This window comes from Notolepis coatsorum, assembly GCF_963971535.1.
Source record: "Notolepis coatsorum genome assembly, chromosome: 2".
Lineage (NCBI taxonomy): Eukaryota > Metazoa > Chordata > Actinopteri > Aulopiformes > Paralepididae > Notolepis > Notolepis coatsorum.
The window spans coordinates 181,933,767-181,957,767 of NC_140166.1; the positions used below are offsets into that span (position 1 = coordinate 181,933,767).

The 24,001-nt window shown below is 41.4% G+C and overlaps 1 protein-coding gene across 1 annotated transcript; it reads right to left on the reverse strand.

Annotated features, from left to right (window-relative positions):
• Positions 1-901: 901 nt before the first annotated feature.
• ttc39c (tetratricopeptide repeat domain 39C) lies at positions 902-22,074 on the reverse strand. The gene is given in 16 exon segments (XM_084307891.1): positions 902-3,082; positions 3,189-3,333; positions 4,805-4,843; positions 4,985-5,089; positions 5,860-5,957; positions 6,539-6,662; positions 7,141-7,250; positions 7,344-7,451; positions 7,849-7,942; positions 12,347-12,515; positions 13,576-13,786; positions 13,789-13,935; positions 15,783-15,897; positions 16,881-17,009; positions 20,135-20,183; positions 21,384-22,074. Coding segments are annotated over 15 exon segments (1,725 nt in total). The 5' UTR covers positions 21,521-22,074; the 3' UTR covers positions 902-3,082; positions 3,189-3,243.
• Positions 22,075-24,001: the final 1,927 nt, after the last annotated feature.

Here is a 24,001-nt window from a genome sequence, read left to right on the forward strand (position 1 = left end):
TAAAATAGAATAATCCTAGATACACATATACAGTCAACTACACCTTTCTTCACAGAAGTCGGAGCACATGGTTGCCTGTGGTGCAACGCCCCTGCATGGGCCAGCTTTGGGGGGCAGTGCCTTGCTCAAGAGCACTTTGGCAGAGATGGTGGGGACTGCAGATGTAATTCCAGCCACGGTAATAAACATGTTGAATTGGCCTTGGTTGTGGTGAGCTCACTCTTCTTGAGTCAGAACCATGGACAGCACTACAACTAGAAGCTGGCTGACACAATGAATTGTCTCCTCAATTGACCAATCCCAAGTTCTGCCCTCTCTTAGTTTTTTTTATTATTATTACTTTCTTCTCTTTGGCCTCTGCTGGGGTCCATGGTTTCTGATGACTATATTGACTAATTGTCAATAGGAGAAGGTGGTACAGTACACCCGTTGCAAAAACATATCCTTTATCAAGTAGCTCAGGATCTTCAACCTGTTCCGTCATTGGTAAGTAAGAAATTAGGCTAGGGTTCCAAAAATCTGACTAGCTATGTTCAATAACTAGATTTGTTCTACTACATAGGTCTCATGTCAATGTGTCAACATGGAACATTTGTTTTTTTAAATGAAGCACAGGTCAAATCGGGCAAGTCTTCTGGTAATCAAGTGTCCTTGAGCAAGACACTTAACCCCTAATTGCTCCTGATGAGCTGATTGGCACCTTGCATGGTTGCCTCTGCCGTCGGTGTGTGAATGTGAGGAACAAAATTGTAAAGCGCTTTGGATAAAAGTGCTATATAAATGCACCATTTATCAATATAATGAAGAACCACTGCAGTATTTCGCTGGATTAACTTTACTTTATTGTAGAGTTCAGTACCACACGGAAAAAACATCCTGTTACATGAAACCCAATTTCAACAAGGTCCAAACCCCCATGACAGAGTGGACAAGACACATTCTTTCAATAACGGTAACTAAATCTTTTTGTCTGTTAGACTGGTGACTTCTTATTGATTCTTTAACACATCTCTTGTACTGCTCCAGCCACACCCAGCGGTGGGCACCTCAACATTTAACCACATTTTACATCCATCACAGTCACAGGAGATGATTGGAGCCGTCTAAACAACTTAGTGTGGACAAAACAAACGTATTCATACACAGTCTTTAATCTTGGAGACAAAAAGAAACCATTGTGATAGTCGTTTTCTCTACTGTGACTTCCCTATTCTTTGCTCATTATTGCTTAATTAATGACCATATCTGAGAGTGCTCGTTAATATAAGGCAATACCCTGCATTTTTATTTGATACATCATTATGTATGTAAAAGAGTTGAAGAGGTTGGTTAAACTCGCTCTTCTGGTAGAAATATTCCCTTTCTAATCAATAACACACTTTCTGAATTAACTTCATTGGTGGCACGGTCGTCTATCATGCTGACCAGCGGAGGACTGGTGGTTTTGAAGACTGGGAGGAGACTCGCCCCTTGAGGAACTTACAGTCGTTGCATAAATGACACCTGTAACGTGATACTTCTGTTACTTGATCAATTCACTCATCTCTTGTGTGGCCTGATAGAAAAGCCACGTTTTTGCTAAAAACATTATCAAAATAAGTTTGCCAGTATTCTATTAAGTTTATAATGCTGATATTTAGCAGCATCTTTTGATGATGAACCTTACAGCACTGTATGTTATTTATTACTATGTTTTTGAGGGGAGATGGATCTGATTTACAGTAATGTTACAGTTTTTGAGTCACCCTGCCATAACCATGCATAGTGCACAGATCAATGTCCACTGGTTTAAAATGTTTTTATTATAATACAAATAAAAAGGCAAAGTCCATAGCGTCATTTGGGCAACAGTGAAGTGTGCTGAATGTCCCAGATATTCTATTCCTAGATATCTTACATGTTAGATGACACACTACCGGAATGTGAGGACAGTAATACTGTTCAGGATAGTAGCATGATAAGGTGTTCCATGAAAAACTGATTTAACACTTTACATTGTTGTTATGCACCTTATCAAATGGAAGTCAATTGATTGCATTGTAATTATATAGTATTTCAGTGTGATGTTTCTTATTATTATACAGTTATGAGTAGCTCCTGTTCAATCTTACACAGTACAAGTGGCAGTCTTATCAAACACATTTAGAGATTTCAAGCAGGAGACGTATTATAGGATGTTATCGATAAAACAGTGTATAAACTGCCAATACAATGTTTGTCAACAGGCTACTGTATCGGAAGAAAATACACTCTTACTGTAGGAAGAATGTGTTACACTTTTGACATGGTTTCTAGTTCGATCAGTCAGTAAATTTAACAAATAAAATGAATGGCCAAAGCAATAAAATCTATTTCTGTATTGGTTTTTGAAGCTTTAATGTCTCCTGCATGTTTCCAAGGAATATAATCAAATGCATGACTGTACTGCCAGTATAGGGAGATGTAGTGGTTATGTCATCATTGGTGTTTCCCGCACAGTCCACCCTCCTTGAAATGGCAATGTATTTCCAATGGACCCATTTCTAAATCGTCTAGATTAAAACAAATAAAGCATGAACATTGGCATGGTGTATCTTTCTGTGTGTATTCATCCACAATCTATAGTTAATTAATCGTAAATGTAGCAAAATAACAATGTTTACGTTTTCGTTCACTGAGGAACTACACTTAACTTTGGCGCTCTTTTTTAACAACAACTTATATAACTAACTTTATTTCAACCAAAAATGCTTAAACAATAATGTTAGCGAAAGAAGGGAACTAATTGTGTGCAAAAATGGAAAGCTTACCAATGTTCATGAGGCAGAATTATTACAATAGCCAATAATACATTTTCCCAATGATAAATCCCTATATGGGTGGACCGCGCTGGAAACTAAAGTGACGTCAGACTACACCTCCCTATACCACTACTCACGGTGAAGTAAATATTATATAACATGATCTCATTTTATGTATTAAATGGCTCATAGAGGGAAGGAGATAATCCACCCCTCAAATCCTTCAAAATACATACGTTATGGAGGCTTGTTGTTACGAGTTGTGAAATTGTAAGCTACCGTATTTTGGTTCTGAAAAACACCTAAAATGGAGAAGAAGAAGAAGAAAAAATAAATCAGCCTGGCCCACTAGTGTGTCATACTGTGGTTTTTTTTTAATGGCTTTCAATTTATTGTAAAGAGCCATGCCTTTGTTAGAGAGCATCGCTCGGTTCGCTGAGTCAACTTCCCTTCAGTGGTGAAGTCACTGGGGCACTACTTCCTTCAGCGAGGCTAGGGCTGAATGGATACGTACATGGAGCCTGTTCTCAAAGTCATAGCCTGTATAGTCCTCCTGGGGAGAGAAGAAACCTGGTCAGTGTGATGTCACACCATGACGCAGAGCACTGTAATCCAGTGTGATGTCACACCATGATGCAGAGCACTGTAATCCAGTGTGATGTCACACCATGATGCAGAGCACTGTATTCCAGTGTGATATCACACCATGATGCAGAGCACTGTAATCCAGTGTGATGTCACACCATGATGCAGAGCACTGTATTCCAGTGTGATGTCACACCATGATGCAGAGCACTGTAATCCAGTGTGATGTCACACCATGATGCAGAGCACTGTATTCCAGTGTGATGTCACACCATGACGCAGAGCACTGTAATCCAGTGTGGAAAATAAGACATGCTACTATATAATAGTATGGCTCTTTGAAGGGAGCCAGATCTTTTGGCTTTGTCCCTTCCCTTTCCAACCTTTTTTTTAGGGGGCATGAGTTACTTGGTTTATCAGTTTTAAAAAAATTATATTTAAAGTAACACGCCAACTTTTGGGGAAATTTGCTTATTTGCCATCTACCCTGGAGTTAGACAAGCAGATGCATATCTTTTTCATCTCTGTATGCAGTAGGGAACAGCCTACTGTTCCCAACAGTCACGAAATACAGTCCAAATACAACTCCAAAACGTTCCTGTAAACATGTTGTGACCTATGGAATTTACAATGTGGAGAAAAAAAATCTTTTTGACATTTTTGTTTTCTAAGCAGATATATACTCTGGGCGCAGTGGTTCGGCAAAAAATAGTATATATCTGCTTAGAAAATGTATAATTATTATAAATGTTTTCTCCACGTGGTAAATACACAGGTCACAACATGTTTTACAGGAATGTTTTGGAGTTGTATTTGGATTGTATTTTGTGACTGTATGGAACTAGGCTACACTGGCACACCTACTTCCAGTGATTTACGCTAAGCTAGGCTAACAGTGCGGCTGTTCCCTAAGCCTAATGCATGCACAGAGAAGAAAAGGGTATGTATCTGCTTGTCTAACTCCAGGGCAAATAAGCGAATTTCCCAAAAAGTTGGCGTGTTCCTTTTAAGCCCCTGGAAACAAAGCCTCAAATCGTTCAAATGTATGTATGATATCCAACATGAGTGTGACATTAAGCGTCCACCAAAGTTTGAATGAAGAAATATAGGCCTATACTAAAGGGATTATCGGGGCCAGTCCCTGAATTAAGCAATCTGTCCTCGACCATATCCGGTCCTCGACAATGTCCCTGATTCGTTCTTACAGTAAAACATGGTTGCAATGTCGAATTAAAAGAAACTCTGTATTTTCTGCTTGAATTTAAATAGGAGCGCGAGTGAAGTGAACGATACATTGTTGCAGCTTTTGTAATGAAATTAAAGATAACGGCTCCCACCAAGTATGACTTGTTTCCCTTCGTTCATACCAAAAGAGAGTCCGATCATTCGCAGGCATCACGTCACTAATAAGCATGCATTTGAATATCACGTAACATTACCTTCGCTTGAAGAAGAAATGATCTCCCCTTGCCCACCGTCTGCATTGATACAACCAAAAGGTTTGAGTTAAAGTTAAATATGTACTCATGTGACTATTATTTAAATATAAAACATGTTTGTTTTACATTACTATAGACCCGTGAAAACATCACATTGACACATGTTGGAAACAGACTCACCTCTGGTTTAGCCAAGAGGACACATCCCAGCTCATAGACAGAGTATGGCTGGACATACGAGTTGATCTGCCGTCCATATTCGTCTCTAGCAGCCAGCTGGAACGACTGGATAAGCAGAGGAAGATTAATACTTGATGTTATATTCTAGCCTTGATACCATGACAGATAAGATAATATATTCCTTTATTGATCCCCTTGGGGAAATTCGGGTGTCATAGCAGGATGGGGGGGTACATGTATGGGCATGGTAATAATAGAAATACATAAATATAGGCAAAAATGTTAGATCTGAATATTAAGAAAATATGAGGGGAAAAAATAAACAGTGTAAACAATATGATTACCTCTGAATATGAGAAAAGTAATAATCAAAGGTGCAGATGAGGGTCAGTTATTATATGTTACAATAAATATGGGCAATAAAGAATTTGAATCTGAGTATATATTATGTGAGTAAGAGTACAAGTGTGACATCCCCACTGTTGATTATCTAGACTATTTTTTATGTGAAGTGATGCTGCAGTTAGCACTGACAGAGTACATATTACAGTTCTACTTATTTTTTTGATGTGAAGTGATGCTGCAGTTAGCACTGACTGAGAGTACATATTACAGTTCTACTTATTTTTTTATGTGAAGTGATGCTGCAGTTAGCACTGACTGAGAGTACATATTACAGTTCTACTTTGACATTGCATGTAATTAGAATACAGGCAAATAAAAGTCATTTAGTTTAAAGTACAATTGTGGCTGTCTTTTTCTCTCAACGCTTCAATAGGTAGATCTTGCCTTCACCAAAAAAAAAAGTGATCTTGGGCTTAAAAAGGTTGGTGACCACTGATCTAGAGTCATTCGTGATGCATAAAGAGTTCTACCTCTATGGCGTCTTTAGTATTCCCATGACACTTGTGAATGGCACCAAGTAGGAGGTGTTTCAGGCCTCTGCATGACGCCTCGTCCAAACGCTGTAACACTGACCAGGCACAAGTGGAAAATGTCACAGACTGTACAATTTACTACATTGCATTGATTTGAAAACAACAAGACAGAAATGAGCAATGGGATAAACTATAGAGAAACGAAATGTTAATAGTATTCAGTGAAGAGTGATGGGAGAGTGAGTATGAACAGTGGACATAAGCCAGATTCAAACCCTGAATCATGATGCACCTTAGCCCACTAAGCTACCAGGATGCCTTGTTCTGTTCTGTTAATCAATAACCAAAGGTTTTCCTGATGTTGTGGGTGACTAGTCATTCCCAGATTATTTTTGATTGATTGATTGATTCATTGATTGATTGATTGATTCATTCATTGATTCATTCATTGATTCATTCATTGACTGATTGATATAGTTGTTTCTAAAGTTGACTTTTGCCTTTAGGTACAGTAGGCACATCTACAGTTATGTGGTACATTTTAATCTGTCCCATTTTGTCACATATACTGTATAGGCAGCTGGCTGCTGTGTGATGACCACACCTTCTCTCTGGGATCAGTAAAGAACCAATCTACATGTATGAAGATAAACATGTATAATGGTTGATTACTTACCCTGATTCATCATCTGCAGTTTGGAGGAGGAGCAGTTGGGCAGGGCTTTCCACAGGTACAGCACTTCAATTACTCCTAGGATGCATAGCTCTCTGGTGGGTGACATTTTCCTCAGTCTCTCAGCCTGAGGACAAATGAAGCAGAGAAGAAGCTATTTTTGTGATGATCTGTGGTGACAACTTTCAGAATATGGGTATCGTTTGAATTCCGATACTTGAAAACGATGCTGGTCCCTAACCAGTGCCAAAATCAATACTTGTTTATTTTGTATAAATACCATGCAAACACCAAATCACCACCATCAACATTATGGCTGCAACTCACTGTTTACAATGCAAGTACATGGATCCTCATGATTCTGGTACTGATTTCAGTGTCACACGTGATTCGGTTGATCCGGGTCGTATTGACCATGTTGGAACTGGTACCACTCTATACTCAACCCTACATGTTAGGCATTTAACAGATGCGTTTATCAAGAATGGCGTAAAACAAGTGCAACAGTAAAGGGAGCTCATGTTCTAGACTGACCAACATAGCAAGTAGCCAAAAAGGTCACAGTCAAGGGCGAGTAAACAGTGAAAGAGCAAGAAAACACAAACCCTTTTGAGCGCAAACTGCTCTATCTGGTTGTTCTTCCTTTTGAACAGTTTCTGGACATCTTTGAAAACACCGGTAGCTCCCTCCAGGTCACCTGAGGCACCCTGACATACTGAAAAGGGACACACAGGACAATTATATTATATTATATATATATCATATTTCTCAGCAGTGTTAATGTTCGTCAGGGTGTTGACAGCCTCACCTCCAGTCAAGTAGGCGTAGTAACACTGTGACCACCGTGACTCGTTCTTCAGTCTCTCAAATGACCTGTACGCATCAGCAAAGTTCATCTCTATCATGCTACACCAACCTGAAATAAAGACACAGGTATATTCATACATAATTAAATAAATGTTGCACCCTAAGCCTAGTGTCAGTATGTCAAGGCTGATGATAACAGCCAGGAAATGATGGATACTGCGCCTGTAGTAATACTAGGGGATCAAATGCTTCTTTCGGGGAGTCAGTAGAGCAAAACAATCTTGAGAGGTAGAGACACCCGCACACCAATATCCTAGGGCTAAAGCATTCTGTAGTTCACATGCTGAGATTACAGTAATGCAAATATATATCGTTTTTATCAAGACATCTGTGTTATCAAAACAATCAGGCACACACAAATGTATCAAAAAGCAGACAGAGCAGTCTAAATTATATCAAGGCATAACATAGACATAAACATAGACATAAACTTGTAAAACACGTACCAATCTCATACAGACACACATGCTGGATCTCTCTTTGGTCTGATGCAAGCTCTAACGCATCATGGAAAGACACCAAAGCACTGTTGATGTGGCACTGGGGATAGAAGAGAGAGCACACGAGCAATCTATATTTAATGTCCGCTGGCCAGCACAGGATAATTTAAACATAATGCATCTTAGATGCACACTCGTGCACATTTTGTATGTGAGACAAGAGAGGCAGGTGGCTGATCATTATGTTGGTCACTGAATGAATTGTCTGTAAGTTGTTAATAATTGACATTGAATTGATTCTTGGAGGGTAGGACTATGGAAATGACTTCCTGAAATAAGCAACATTTCAAACTTCAAATGCTTCTGAAAATACTGGCCTATATTTCTCCAGTGTTGACTTACATTACAAGCATAGGTAACACTTCATAATAACACTCAGTTATAAGACCTTTATAAGGTATTTGTAGATAATGAACTAATCATGAACAAACCATTTATATACATTCGTAAATTATTATTAAATCATTTATAACTGTTTGTATAACATTTACAAATTAGTTCTACATTATTTATAACTCATTATCAACATTGTTTGTACTTGATTTGTTCATCATTAAATAATGTTGTTTAATGTGTAGTAACACATTTGTAGATGCTTTGAAAAATGGTTATGAAAAAACAACTATACTGTACCTCCATTTATTTGTTCATGTTCAACAAATGATTTGTTAAGACATTCATACTGTACATGTATAAATCATTTGCAGATGCTATTGTGTGCCCTAATCTAAAGTGAAGCCTATATTCATCATTAACAAATGTCTAATAGTTTGTTTATTTGTGGACTTTTATGAATACACACGAAGCAATTACCAGACTTGTCTTTTCATGTAATGATTTGTTAAGACATTCATAAAACATCTATAAATCATTTGCAGATGCTATTGTGTGCCCTAATCTGAAGTGAAGCCTATTCATCATTAACACTTTCAGCACCAGGGGTCACTGTTTACCTTACCGTTGAAATGCCATCGCCTTTTAACATGCTATATTATTATTATATATTATAGCTATGGGTCTAATAATATAGTCGATTGTCATTGAGTTTCTTCCGATCAAGATGCAAAAAACAGATACTTTTTTCATTCATACATGAAAGGGTGTGTGGGGGGGGGGGGGGGGTTCTATGCTTCGATCGTCACCAACGGAATACGTTACACAGTACATTACAGACACACGCTCCGATTGCGGGGAAAGAATTATCGGTTCAACGCAATATTGATACCATAGTCCTTACCTTGACCAGGACCTAAGAATTGTAGGTCGGAAATTATGGAACAGATTTACTTTACTTGGTTTTATTTGGTTGTCTTCACTAAGATCTTCAACAAGTCCCTGTCCCAAGCCATCATCCCACCCTGCCTGAAAACCTCCATAATCATCCCGGTCCCAAAGAAGAACTCCATCAGTTGCCTGAACGACTACCGTCCAGTCGCACTCACCTCCCTACCCATGAAGGTCTTTGAAAAGACACTCAAGCCCCACATCATCTCTAGCCTCCCACCCAGACTAGACCCCCACCAGTTTGCATACAGAGCCAACAGGTCCACGGAGGATGCCATCGCCACAACTCTCCACTCTACCCTGTCCCATCTGGAGAGGGGGGGGGCTACGCACGGCTTCTCTTCGTGGACTTTAGCTCTGCATTCAATACCATCCTGCCTGACAGACTAGTGCCCAAACTCATGGATCTTGGACTAAACCATCCCCTCTGCCGGTGGTCCAAGGACTTCCTGTCTGACCGCCCCCAGAGGGTCAGGATAGGCCCCCACACCTCCACAGCCATCAGCCTCAGCACCGGATCCCCCCAGGGCTGCGTGCTGAGTCCCCTTTTTTACTATATTTACACCCACGACTTCACCGCAGTCCACCCCAGCAACACCATCAGCAAGTTCGCTGACGACACCACCGTGGTGGGCTGCATCTCAAAAGGCGACGAGACCGCGTACCGCGATCAGTCTAGTCGAGGAGCAGCTGTCAGCCCTGTGCAAAATCAACAACCTGCAGCTGAATACGCTAAAAACCCAGGAGATGATCGTGGACTACAGGAGGAATAAGACCGACATACAGCCCCTGTACATCGACGGGGGATGCGTGGAGAGTCTCGGTCATCAAATTCCTGGGCGTCCACCTGGAGCAGTGGTTCCCAAACTGTGGTGCGCGCGCGCCCTCTAGGTGGTGCGTGACATGAAAAGGCTAATGATGGTAAAAAAAAACTTTTCTTTTTTCTTTTTTTTTTACAATAAAATTTCATAAAAATCTTAGTCAAACCTTTAGTATTATGGATATTAAACATGCTGGCAGAGTACATGCATCCATGTTGTCGTGAACATTTTAATTAAATAAAGAAATTCCCTATCCATAGTTGCCGTGGGAAGAGATAAAATAAAAAATAAAATCTGTGCACGGAGACCAGCAACAATTTTTTCTAACAGCTGACCTGGAGGATGACCTAACCTGGAGAACCAACACCAAGGCGATCGTGAAAAAGGTACAACAGAGACTCTACTTCCTGAGAATACTCAGGAATTACCACCTCAGACAAGACCTGCTTGTGTCCTTTTACCGCTGCTCCGTGGAAAGCATCCTCACCTACTGCATCAACGTGTGGTCAAGGAAGGCGCTCCAGAGGGTCGTCAATTCGGCCCAGAAAATCATCGGCTGCCCTCTCCCCTCACTGGAAGAACTATACAACTCCTGCTGCTGTCTTAAGAAGGCAGTCAAAATACTGAAAGACCCACACCACAACAAACACCTCATACGGCTGCGCTCGGGCAGGCGTTTCAGCGTCATGCCCACCCGGACTAACAGACTGAAGTTTAGTTTTTATCCCAGGGCCATATGTGCACTAAACTCAGCTAAAATTTAAAACAACAATCTCCCCTGGACCCCCCCCCCCCCCCCCCCCCCCCCCATGCACACGCACACACACACACAACACTAAGGGATAGTGCAATTATCTTTTACACCCCCCTGTTTATGTTTATGTCTTGTTTTTATATTTAATACTGTGTTTAGGACTGTGTTTTTATGATCTAGGACTGTGTGACGGCTAGCACCTAGGGCTGCATTTTAAATGTCGTTGTAACATTGTAACAATGACAATAAAGATCATTCTATTCTATTCTAAAAAAGGTGTTTAGCCTGCTCATACCTTAAAAGCTTGGGGCTGCACGAATAACCTTGCTCTGCTAATGTAGTCCTAATTCTGTCACTGTTTGATGTCACAAAGAAGGGTGTATCCGAAAGCTGTCTACACATTTTTTAAATTTTTTAAATTTAAAAGTTTTTCTCCCATCCCAATGTTAGTCGTTATACCAATTCCCAATCCCCTTCCTGGTCACTGCGCACCTACCCCCTACAGTCAGTCTGGGAGAGTGGAGGCTATCATATGCTTCCTCCGACACATGTGTAGCCAATCAACTGCTTCTTTTCACCTGGCAGCGCGGACTCTCACTGAGAGGGTGTAACGTGTGGAAGGATCACACTACCCCCCTTAGATCCTTTCCTCGCTGAGCAGGCGTCCCGACCGAACTGTAGGAGTCGCTGTTTACAACGACCCGGCCAAGCCGGAAGCAACGCAGAGAGCTGGGCTCGATACCAGTATCTCCTGCGTTGGTGGCGAGCGCCTTGCCCACTGCGCCACCTGGCCGCCCTTGTCTACAACATTTGTAACAGGTGATGAAAAAGTAAACAAATAATTAACTATTAACAAATCATTTGTTGAACATGAACAAATAAATGGAGGTACAGTATAGTCGTTTTTTCATATCCATTTTTCAAAGCATCTACAAATGTGTTACTACACATTAAACAACATTATTTAATGATGAACAAATCAAGTACAAACAATGTTTGTTATAATGAGTTATAAATAATGTAGAACTAATTTGTAAATGTTATACAAATATAGTTATAAATGATTTAATAATAATTTACGAATGTATATAAATGATTTGTTCATGATTAGTTCATTATCTACAAATACCTTATAAAGGTCTTATAACTGAGTGTTATTATAAAGTGTTACCCAAGCATAATTGTAGTGAATTCAGTGGGCCAGGTATTGAACCTGGGTTGCCCAGACCACAGGTGCTAACGTTGCTAACTGGTCAACTAAAAGGTCTGACTGGTTAGCAAAGGGTTAGCGAGTCTAAACATCTATACTTCCAACATTCCAGAAGTTGATGATATTCCTTCAAGAGGACATCTTGTAGCATCTGCCCTTTCAGTCTGACCGGTACGTATTCCTCTGGTCTTAGAACAGTCTGACCGGTGAATAACTGTACGTATCCCTCTGGTCTGAGAACAGTCTGACCAGTGAATAACTCTACATATTCCTCAGGTCTGAGAACAGTCTGACTGGTGAATACCACTTTGTACCCATCCAAATTCAATACTGTATCAATACAATGTGTTAGAAATACTCTCAGCCAATACATACCTCTAGCCTCTGAACCCGTCCTTTGAAGAACATGAAGAGGGAGGAATTGGGGTAAACCACCGACTTCCTCTGCAAAATGGCTTTGGCTTCCAGCAGACCTGCTTGTGTGTCTGAGCCATCCAGAGCAAAGAAAGGGAGCACGACTGTATGGTACCAAAGGAGGGCCAATCTGAGCAAAGAGAGAAGAGATCAATATAAAACCTACATCCAAAAAAGAAGTCCAGATTTGGCACTTCAGGGCTGGGTGATAATGCAATATTATGGTTTATCGTGTCATTATTGAATAGTGATGAAATTGCGATGTCGTGATATCATTGCGCACAATTCCGTCATCTAAATGAATGATAGCAACCACATATGAACTTGCATTTATCTCAAAATTAGATCAATATTGAAAATAACTGAGTTTTAGTTTTATGTCACTTTACATTATCATGCATTTCAATGTGATGAACAGCAATTGGATTATTTATGTTGCCATTTTGCATACTGTTTACTATATCATGATATATATTGATATCAGAAAAATGCCAGATGATTATCATGATGTGAATTTCTTTCATACATATCACCCCTAAGTCACTTACACAGTATGGGTTGTCTCCAATGAAGTCCATGTGAAGTCTTTCTGAAGCAACATGTTGGTTTATGATACTAGACTCAACTTTACTTTCAAAGTTGAGTTCAACTATGAGTTTAACCCTTTCACTGCCACACAACAAAGGGTTAACCCTTTCACAACCACACTACAGAAGGTTAACCCTTTCACTACCACACTACAGACCCGCCTGTAGTGTGGTAGTGAAAGGTTAACCTTCTGTAGTGTGGCAGTGAAAGGGTTAAGTGAGATAGAAATACAACACCTAATTTTGTACGAAAACATTTTAATTGTATGTATAGCAACGGCAGGATATGCACAAAGCAGCTATGTCATGTTTTGTAATGTAATAAGTACTGTATGCTATTTATTTTTACTAGTGAGTCACCATTGAACTGCCACCAACAGTAATTTTCATAGCATACTAGATTAATGTAACATACTCTTATGCATTTAATTTAACACTTAAGCCATTTTTCAACTAAATTGTGTTTAAATGTTTGTACCACCACCCTTAGTGTAAAGCGACTTTGAGTTCTAGAAAAGCACAATATAAGTAACATTTATTATCATCATCATCATTATTATTATTATTATTATTATTATTATTATTATTATTATTATAACTTACGTAGCTAGCGGGGCCTTCATGTCCTTGCTCTCGCTGGCGTACATGAGGGACGACAGACCCTGGAGACGGTCGCCGGGGAAACCAAGTAGGTTGATGATCTTGAGCAGGTGCGGCGGTACCATGGAGATGCACAGGTGGAAGAGGCCGTAGCCAAAGCTGACGGAACCCTTGAGCCGGTCCAGGGCCTCGGCCGTCACAGCGCCTTCCACGGGGCGTTGTGGTTGGCGTTGTCGGACGAGAGGGAGTCCTGGTGGACAGACGTCCTCCTCTGACAGGTCTCCTGCAGCTGACTGATGTCGCTGTGGCACTTGTTGTACATCTTCCAGGCCTTACGGAGGATCCAGCCTCCTTTAATATATGCTGGGGGGGGGGGGGGGGGTCGAAATTGAACTCTTTGTCAATCGTCATTTGAGATGTACAGGAGAGCAAAGCGCACCAAAGTAAAGTTCACGAGGTGCCATGTATAAACTTAAGGAGAATGAAATCGCACAATCCTGCTCCATATATAAACCATTTTATTTAAAACCAATCTTGTTCTGTCATTAGGCGCTTTGTCTTCTATAATACATGTACCATTTCTCTGCCTCTTTTTGACAAAGTGTAAAATAAAATGTATTGTATACGGAGTGTTAGTGTGCAAGGTATGATCATCATTTGAGAAACAACAGAATTAGAAGCTAAACGGTCAACACACACACAACCCCATCCATGAGCTAAAGGACAGCCTGGTGAGAGTGGGTGAGAGTGGGTGAAACCTAAAGGATAGCGGTCGTCTGGCCTGGTGAGAGTGGGTGACACCTAAAGGATAGCGGTCGTCTAGCCTGGTGAGAGTGGGTGAAACCTAAAGGACAGCGGTCGTCTAACCTGGTGAGAGTGGGTGACACCTAAAGGATAGCGGTCGTCTAGCCTGGTGAGAGTGGGTGAAACCTAAAGGACAGCGGTCGTCTAACCTAGTGAGAGTGGGTGACACCTAAAGGACAGCGGTCGTCTAACCTGGTGAGAGTGGGTGAAACCTAAAGGACAGCGGTTAGAGTAGACGACAGAGTACAGCAACTTGCAATGGGCCTGGTCTACAAGATACACTACGCGACCAAGGTACCCATGTACATGTCAAAATACTTCCCAAAGGTCAGTGAATACCACGATCACAACACCAGAGGGAGCTCCACAAATCATGTAAAACCCAGATTCGGCTCAAACAAGGGACTAAACACGTTTCGCAATTATGCCACATCAATGTGGAACGCCCTACCGCCAAGCTGTAAAGGAATGTGAATCACTACCCACTTTCAAAAACACTCTAAAAAAACACCTACGCGAGACTGCAATTCGAAACTGGCCCCTACAAATGTCCTAACCTAGTTGTACAGTAAATGACCAAGTAAGGCTTTGTCAGTATTCCAATGTACAGTGTAAAATGTGTGTGTCCCCCCTACCCAACCCCCCCCCCCCCCCCCCCCCCCCCCCCCACCTCCAATGTACAGCCCTCACCCAACCCACCCAACCCCACCCCACCCACCCAACCTCCTCCAATGTACAGTTTCTACGCCAAATGTATATACACTCTTTTTCTGGACACTTTTGTATCACAAACAGTACTGTATTGCAAATCTGATATGTCATAAATGTATAGATGTAGCAGTACTGTCTATCTGTATGTCATGTATGTCATATATGTTATGATGAATTGAAAATGGGGGACCCTGATGTAAACAAGACAGTCTTTCTCTGGTCTGCATCCCCTTAACAATTGTATGTATTGAGCTGTACTGTACTGTACCCATTCTGCAATCTGTTAATAAACTTTTCAATCAATCAATCAATCGGTCGTCTGGCCTGGTGAGAGTGGGTGAAACCTAAAGGACAGCGGTCGTCTAACCTGGTGAGAGTGGGTGAAACCTAAAGGACAGCGTCGTCTGGCCTGGTGAGAGTGGGTGACACCTAAAGGACAGCGGTCGTCCAGCCTGGTGAGAGTGGGTGACACCTAAAGGACAGCGGTCGTCCAGCCTGGTGAGAGTGGGTGACACCTAAAGGACAGCGGTCGTCCAGCCTGGTGAGAGTGGGTGACACCTAAAGGACAGCGGTCGTCCAGCCTGGTGAGAGTGGGTGACACCTAAAGGACAGCGGTCGTCCAGCCTGGTGAGAGTGGGTGACACCTAAAGGACAGCGGTCGTCCAGCCTGGTGAGAGTGGGTGACACCTGCTCACCGGAGAGCTCCTGCTTGACGAAGGAGAGCACAGCGAGGTAGACCTGGCAGTCTGCGACGATAATCTGTCTCTGTAGGCGGTCAACAACCACGACCCCTGACCTCTGGGAATCCATCTATGGTGGAAACACACACACACACACACACACACACACATGCATGCATGCATACATATACAAAGAGCATTACATACACTCCATCTGAGATTTCCCCAGCAGCAAAATGATCAGGGAGCTCTCTGTAAATCCATGAAAGACATAACTTCTAACCCCCCTCCCCCCTCCCTCTCCACACACTCTCTTCCCTTGATTGCATTTCAAAGAGCCACTAATCAGATTTTAGAGTAAGGTTTGGCATGATCTCATTGTTGCCAACATAATTATGCCTGAAGCTGAAGACTGTAAACAATGTTATCTCGATTGCATAATGTCTGTGAATTAGGAAGAGACAGATGGCAAAACGGGATGCAGTTTATCCAGTAGTAGAATGAGATGAAGGGTTTCATCCCAGAGTTTTTACATTATTTTTGTAAGCAAAGCTTTTAAAGCCCCCATCCATATTTTTGTCCAGCCATATAGATGTGGGGTATATTACAAACATTACCAATGTAAACAAACTGTTTACAGCCACAGAATACAGCAAATACAATATTAAAGCTCATATGTCACCTAGTGTTAGTCCTTTAATCAACAGTTGAGTCAATTGACTAGAGAATAAAAACGTTTTTTTTTCTTTTTAGTGGTGGGGCTATACATTTGTTTACGCTTGAACCACTGATTGGGCCTTTAAGATATGCAATGACTGCAATAATATTCCATAAGGGATGGACTCCCATGTCAGCGATTTTTGTCAGACGTGTACAATTTTACAAATGGTTGATAACTAATTTTGGAATGAAACTCTGAATGACATTTATTCAAACAAATCCATGCTCTGTTACTTTTGACACGATTAACGGAAATCATACTGCAATCCAGCTAATAGAAGAAAGCAACTTCCTGGGCATCTGTCCAGTTGCCCCTGCAGTACACAACATGTTTAGTCCACTCCTTCTGTATTCACACGTCTTTATAGCTGGCTTCATTCATACTGTACTCACACTCTTCTTGATTTTGTTTCTGATTGTCTCTATGACGCCAGCGTTGTCACTTTCACACAGCTTCTCGGTCGTCCTCAAGTCATCGCAGGCCATTTGCATCTTCTCCTCCTCGAAAGTCATCATGGCGTTCTGCGACACAGCAGACACAACAACATCCATGAAAACAACCCCTGTGGTTAGCTTTCCATTACATTGGTGAAACATGTGGGAATAGAGGCCTTGCACGATTGCTATATGTTGATTTGTGAGAGATGTATACAAACAAAAATATAATAATTTGGTGTCCTATTACTGGATATTGTAAATAATTCACAGTAGAATAGCAATATCATGCTTTTCCAGTGTTTCACCTACTCTACCACTGTACAGAAAGTAGGCATTGCCTTTAGAATGTGGTTACAAATGGTTACAGGCAGGCATCCTGTACGAAATATAACTACTGTACTCAAACATTCTGTGCAGACCTCTATTACCAGTAGAGAAATGTATTCTTGAGAGTTTTGTATTTAAATGTATAACCTGACACAGTAAGATGTATAAAGGCTTCCACCGTTGCATCGATAATATGGTGGTGTATTATATAAAGTGGTCAAACATTTTGCAGACCCTTTTTTTTTTATTGAAACTGTGAACAAAGGCTTACAAATAAAAATGGTGTTGTAATAGCAGTGACGGTTACGTAACGGCTTCAATAAGCAGGATCAGGACAAAGGACTACTGTGTTTTACTGTTAGAATGAATGGCGGAGCACGGTGACATTTGCATTGTTTGTGTCCGTGTGTTATTTGAAAAAGATTTACAGCTTTCGTGCACTTTTAAATATTTATAGCTTTTGTGTGCTTTTGAAAAGATTTACAGCCTTTGTTACACTGAGTAAAACCATTTGGCCAGGTGAGATGCCCAGCTGGCAGCACAATCAACGAGTCGTGTCACGTTTGTGTAGCCCAAAATCAACTGGCTTCACAAGCTCCACAATGAAACATTAATGAGTCCTTTGTTTAGTTGTCTTTAAAGTGTACTTTGAATGTTTTTCCTCTGTGATTATCTTTGGATCTAGTTAGGGAGAAAGTCATTTGAAAAGAAGTAAAGAAGAGTAAATAATGAAAGGTGAAGTCAATGGCAATATCTGATTCAAAAACAGCATTGCACCTCAGATGATATGGTACCGTATGAAGTATTTCATTGTAAAACTATTATATTACTCCTGCTATATAGAGGCCAAGTCCCTCCCCTTCCGCTGGGCCACCATGGGACCCTATTTCGGAAGAATGTTCGTCAATTTAAAAGTGTAATTGTCAGCTAGCTAATGTTACGTTATAGCATCAAAAAGCTATCAATAACATTAGCTAACATTAGCTAACCTGCAAGTCAATCAACTTATTTGACTTGTAAAATGATCTTTTAAATTGACAAACATCATACTGTATGTGTAATTCTTGGCACAACTCAAACAGGATGAAAAAAATATTTAGTTCCATGGTGGTTAGCGGAAGGGATTTGGCCTCTCTATACAATATCTTCCCTGTACACTATTGTTTGTGTCATGCCTTCTGTCATATAGTCACCCCCCCCCCCTCCTCATCCAAGGCAATTACAGTACATCTGGAGGCAGATGATGACATCATCTTTTGCTTCATGGTGGGTGCACCAGAGTTCTGACATGAGGGGCAGTGACAGGAAGGGGGGGGGTCTGCTCTTCCCTATCTGACCATTATTCACACAACGGCTATTTTGCTCTTATGTCATGTTCAGGTTGGGATTCCTTTTCACCTGGGAGGGTGGAAAGGAATCCCAACCTGAGCCTGACATAAGAGCAAAATGGCCGATGTGTGAATATAGTCAATAGTGACCATTACATACATGCGGCAGCAGTGTGTTTCTCCGCAAGGAAGAAAAAAAATGTTGTTTCTCAGATGAAGTTGCATCTATTATAGTAATGGGTGGGAAAAACAAGAGAGTAAACAACAATGGTGATGGTGACAATGATGTAATCGCTTTGACATGATGGATCATTTCATGTGATGACACCTCATTAGACTCCCTAAAAAGGCTTTGTTCATGGTGATGTAATGGCAATACCATTGCTATACTTACACTAATGCTGTTAGGGATGAGTAATATGTCCTCCGTCTCTCTCTCTCTCTCTCTCTCTCGCTCTCTCTCTCTCTCACACTCTCTCTCTCTCTCTCTCTCTCTCACATGGGTTATTACTCTTTCTGTTTTCTTATCCTGGTACCTATCTTCTTGTCTGACTCCGGAGAAGACAGTAAGTAATGTTGTCGTGTTCCTTTAAGTGCAGGGAGATTCAGTAGGCAGTCTGCCAGTGAAGCAACTTGAAGGTTTTCAAACCAAATACCTGAAGTGGAAATGTTTTATGGTGAGGTGCTCGGGCTATTGGCTAGTTTAGTGTATGTGCCGGGGAAACTATCCATGCATTGTGATTTGTGACTGGGTGGGTGTGAATTCATTCCACATTCATATTATCTCTCCGTATTATACTGTCTATCTTGACTGTACAATCGGAAAACCTTTCGGCGGCATAGAATATTGAATCCATGAGGCATTGACTCTCCCTTAACTTCCTCCTACCATTATGAAAAACACATGCCAATTGCATTACAACGTGCCCCGTGTAGTAAAACATGCAATCAAAATGCCTGCAATTGCATTGAAACAACCAGGGCATTGAAACAACCTAACACAATCAATAGAGCATACCACTGAAATGCTTATTTGTGTCCATTATATCCATCTGGTCAGTTTGGAAGTTCAGATTAACTGGGTTCTAAAGGTATAGTGGTAATCTATCATATTGTTTTACAGTTGTAAACTACATACTACAAATTACACTACAATATGTTACAATTACAGGCATACAGTGGTTGATATAGCACTGTGCCTCACGGCTAGAAGGTCCATGGGTTTGAACCCCGGGTGGGAAGGCCTTCCTGCGTGGGGTTTGCATGTTCTCCCCATGTTTGCTCAGGTATTCCTCCCACACCGAAAAGACCTGGCCAGTTATGCTCGTGCCATTGCCCTTGAGCAAAGTACTTGCTTTACGACTGGAGTTGACGCCTGAACGCTGTACCGTGGCTGCCCACGTGCTCCTGGGTAGTTAGGATGGGGGGTCAGATGCAGGGATACTAAAGCACAACTTTAACCTCTGATCTGTCCCCTGAGATGTCATGATCTATTCTCCCCTGCGGCCACTTATGGATAAGGAACCGGTGAAGCAAATAGAAGCAGAACCTCACCAGGAAACTGACAAAACTGGCCCCAAAGCTCATCAGTGGACTGTGAGTCCTAAGAAAACAGAACAGGCGAGAGTTAGCATGATGGAGAAAAAGAGCAGTAAATGACAAACAACAACAACAAAAACAAATCATTACAATCTGAGCAACTGAAATAGCGGTGCAAATACCAAATAGCCACTTGATACAGTTTTTCCTCTTCTAATAGCAGCCTTCTCCCATGAAACACAGTGGGACATTCTGTCACATCCTCTGCCTCCTCAGCATTTGGCGCCGCATGGAGGGAGAGCGGCTTGATTAACTTGGGAGCTAAAATTAGCCCTGTAAGAGGCAGTTTCTCCTATTGGCACAAACAGCGCTGGGTCGCTGGGAGTGTTCAAGCCTTCCATTTCCAACAACAATTGCCCATTCAACTGTCATGAGGAATGTCAGCCGTGTGACTGGAGTACAATCTGTTAAGCTGTACATCTTGAATAGGCTTGAAGAGAGGGAATAGTAACCATGATACAAAAGTCAAAGCACCATGATGTCAACCTCTGAAACATACATAGTAGATGCATGATTAATACCAGTGGGCATAGAAGGCAAGCCATAATTAGGCCTAGGCCTAAACATTTCCTGTGGTCACGAATGAAGAAACGCAGTGCTGCTGTGGATGGCGATGGTGCACATTGCACTGAGCTCCTGTTCAATTGTCATATTGACGCTAGAAACTGATATCGTCTGTGTTCTCTGTCAGTACATGGAAGGCTGCACGTGGAGTGAGGTTGAGACATGTCAGACACCTGAATGCTACTGTGCATCAGGAAGTAGCGGATATAGGTTATGTAAATTAATGTGATTAGATCTTGGAAACAGGTTTATGCAGTTAAGATAATCAGGCCATGCATAAAAGAAACAAGTGTTGGCATAGTAGGCCTACCTTCATTCAAATAATTTCCAAAGCAATCCAAATAATTTCATCTTTATGTTCTACATTGCAGAACTAATGCTACCTTTTTATTTTTATTTTATTTTTTTACAGCTTTCGTGATTTGCTAGCCAAATAAAGTCCACTTGTAAATACTAGTGTCTAATATGCCTTCACTTGTCTTTATTAAATATCACTTTATAAAAAAATAATATATATTTAATATTTCGAAAAATGCTACACAAATACAATAATAATAATAATTATTATAGGCCTATTTGGTCAGATGCAAACGTAGAAGGTTTTGCCCAGCTGTAATTAAACAACAACTAAATGTGTTACCTGTATCTCCTGAACAGCTGGTCGCTCTCTTTAAACCCGTTGTTGAGGAGCATGTTGATGCCCTGCAGCGCCAGCTCGGCATCATCTATGTGATCTGCCTTCGCTTCTACTTGCTTCTGCTGCTCGGGGCCCGCCATTGTTTATACAGTTTTGGCTGCTTATACTTGAATGAATGCAAAAAAGAACAAACTATGATTATATGGTTATTCCTTCTCTAAAACAAATCCACATTGGTTTATGGACGGTGAAGACCAAATGAAATAGAGACGCGCCCCCGGTCGGCCAAAAAAAATATGTGCCAGCAGCAGTCAGACGCTCCACAGGCTCCAGACGTCTGTGCGCCGCCGTCTACTATATGAGATGAGCCACCGGTCAAATCACGCTATAGTCCAGTATGGTCATCCTTCATCTGTTCTTCTGTGCATCTGATGGTTGAATCATAGGCTACAGTGTCCTTTGTGGCGGGTCAGATTAGCCATTCGTCCGTTTTTCACCAGATAATCTCAACTGCGCGTCCGACTCCTACAGTATGAATTACATAACAATAAGAAAGGCTGCTTTCTGCTAGTCCCACGTAATCCTCCTAGCGGCTTGTCGTCATAACGCACAGCGCATCTCCGGGAGGCTCCAAAATATGAGACCCGCTGAGACAAATCATCAGCATCCTATCAGCCCCGCATCCCGAGTTCAGCTTCCCTCGACTGTCTGCTGCTTCCTCTCACTCCAGCAGGCTACCCCCTCCTGCACAGACGCAACCCGGATCAGCCAATAAACGGACGTTTCATGCCGAGCGTTGGAACAGCGCCGCAGAGGCACATATGCATTCCTTCCGCAGGTTCATCGTGAAAGGAGGAGAGGGATCTGATTGGATCAAATCAGAGTTGATGCAGTCAGATGGCGAAGCAGAAAACACAAGTTTGAGTGGGAATTGATTGAAATGATTTTGAATGTGTCTGCCCTCTCTATCCATCTGTGTGTATATAGGCTGTGTTATCCGGGCCAGTTGTTCAAAAGTAATCCGATCGGATTTCGGATAACAGATTTGATCAAATCTTGAAAATGGGTTGTTCAAAAGAAAAAAATGATTCTGAAATCGGATTGGATTATGTAATCAAATCTTGGTTTTGATCCGGATCAAACCTTCAGTATGCGTTGTTGATTGATTGATTGATTGATTGATTGATTGATTACAGTACAGCTCAATACATACAATTGTTAAGGGACTTTCGTCTTGTTTACATCAGGGTCCCCCATTTTCAATTCATCATAACAATTCAAAAACTTTTAGTAGGATTGGGATCGCTTTGATCCAAAAAATCAGGATTAAACTGATCCCAGTAGAACGGTGGATTCAGGGTGGATTTCTGTCACCAAATGTAATGAAACTTTAAAATGTGTATCCAATATTTGGATTATACAGTATACATTTATTCATAAGATTTTCACTTAATTTGTTCATCCGCTAAATATATAAAGTAGACATTATGCTACGTATTCAGCCTTTCAGTACAGCCTCATAAAATAATCCCCCAAACAGCTGTCAGTATTCAACACAAATAATATATAAATTATAAACGGTCACTTATCACTGCATATTAATCACACTGACATGGTCATTTGACTTTGACTTGTGTTCAATTAAGGCAATCATAACCAAGGCCTATAAATGATGAACTATGTTGTTCACTACAGCGATGGAACCATGGACTCAAAAGGCCCTAATTTCACTGTTGCCTACGGGTGGAGAACTTACCAACAAAAAGAAAAATTATATTTGGGTAGAAATCACCCAGAATGTGAATGCCATGGGGTCTGGCCAGAAGAGGACCACAGAGCAAGTGAAAGCTAGATGGAAGAATCTTAGGGCCAGGGCAACAAAGGACCATGCTGAAGCCAAAAACACCCAAACAGGCAACAAGCCCTATAAGAGGGGTGATTACACATGTGTGGTACTTGACATTATTGGAGGTGAGAAGTCACAAACTCTGCATGGGATTCAAGGTGTTGTAGGGGATGGTGAGCCTGCGATTGGAGAGGAAAGTGAGCCAGTTCCTCCTGATCCAGAGGACACATTTATTTTGGATCTCAGCCCCATCATTGAGGAAGAAGGTGGATCCTCACTGGCAGGGGCGGTTCTAGCATCAGACCTTTAGGGGGGCTCAGCCCCTAGAGCACTAGAGCAGTAGCATAATTTCACTAAATGCCATTGTCAGGCAAGGGAGGGTGCGGGGGCGGGGGTGTAAAGGCACCCCTTTGGTGGATTTTTTTTTGTCAAATCAGTTGTGTCAATTTTGGTGAGTTGTTTCTATATAATTCACTTATGACATTTAGGTAACATTAATGAACAACTACAGTATTAAGGAGACAACTACAGTATGTAAGTAGTAAACCTATTATTATTATTTTTAATTCCAGTCGATCATCATGATCATATTACGGAGCGCTCACTGCGTTCGAGAGAGAGAGAGAGGGAGAGAAAGAGAGGGAGAGAGAGACTCACATTTTCGTATATATCCTGACATACACTTCTGCAGTCCCTCCCTCTCTCTCTCTCTCTCTCTCTCTCTCTCTCTCTCTCTCTCTCTCTCTCTCTCTCTCTCTCTCTCTCTCTCTCTCTC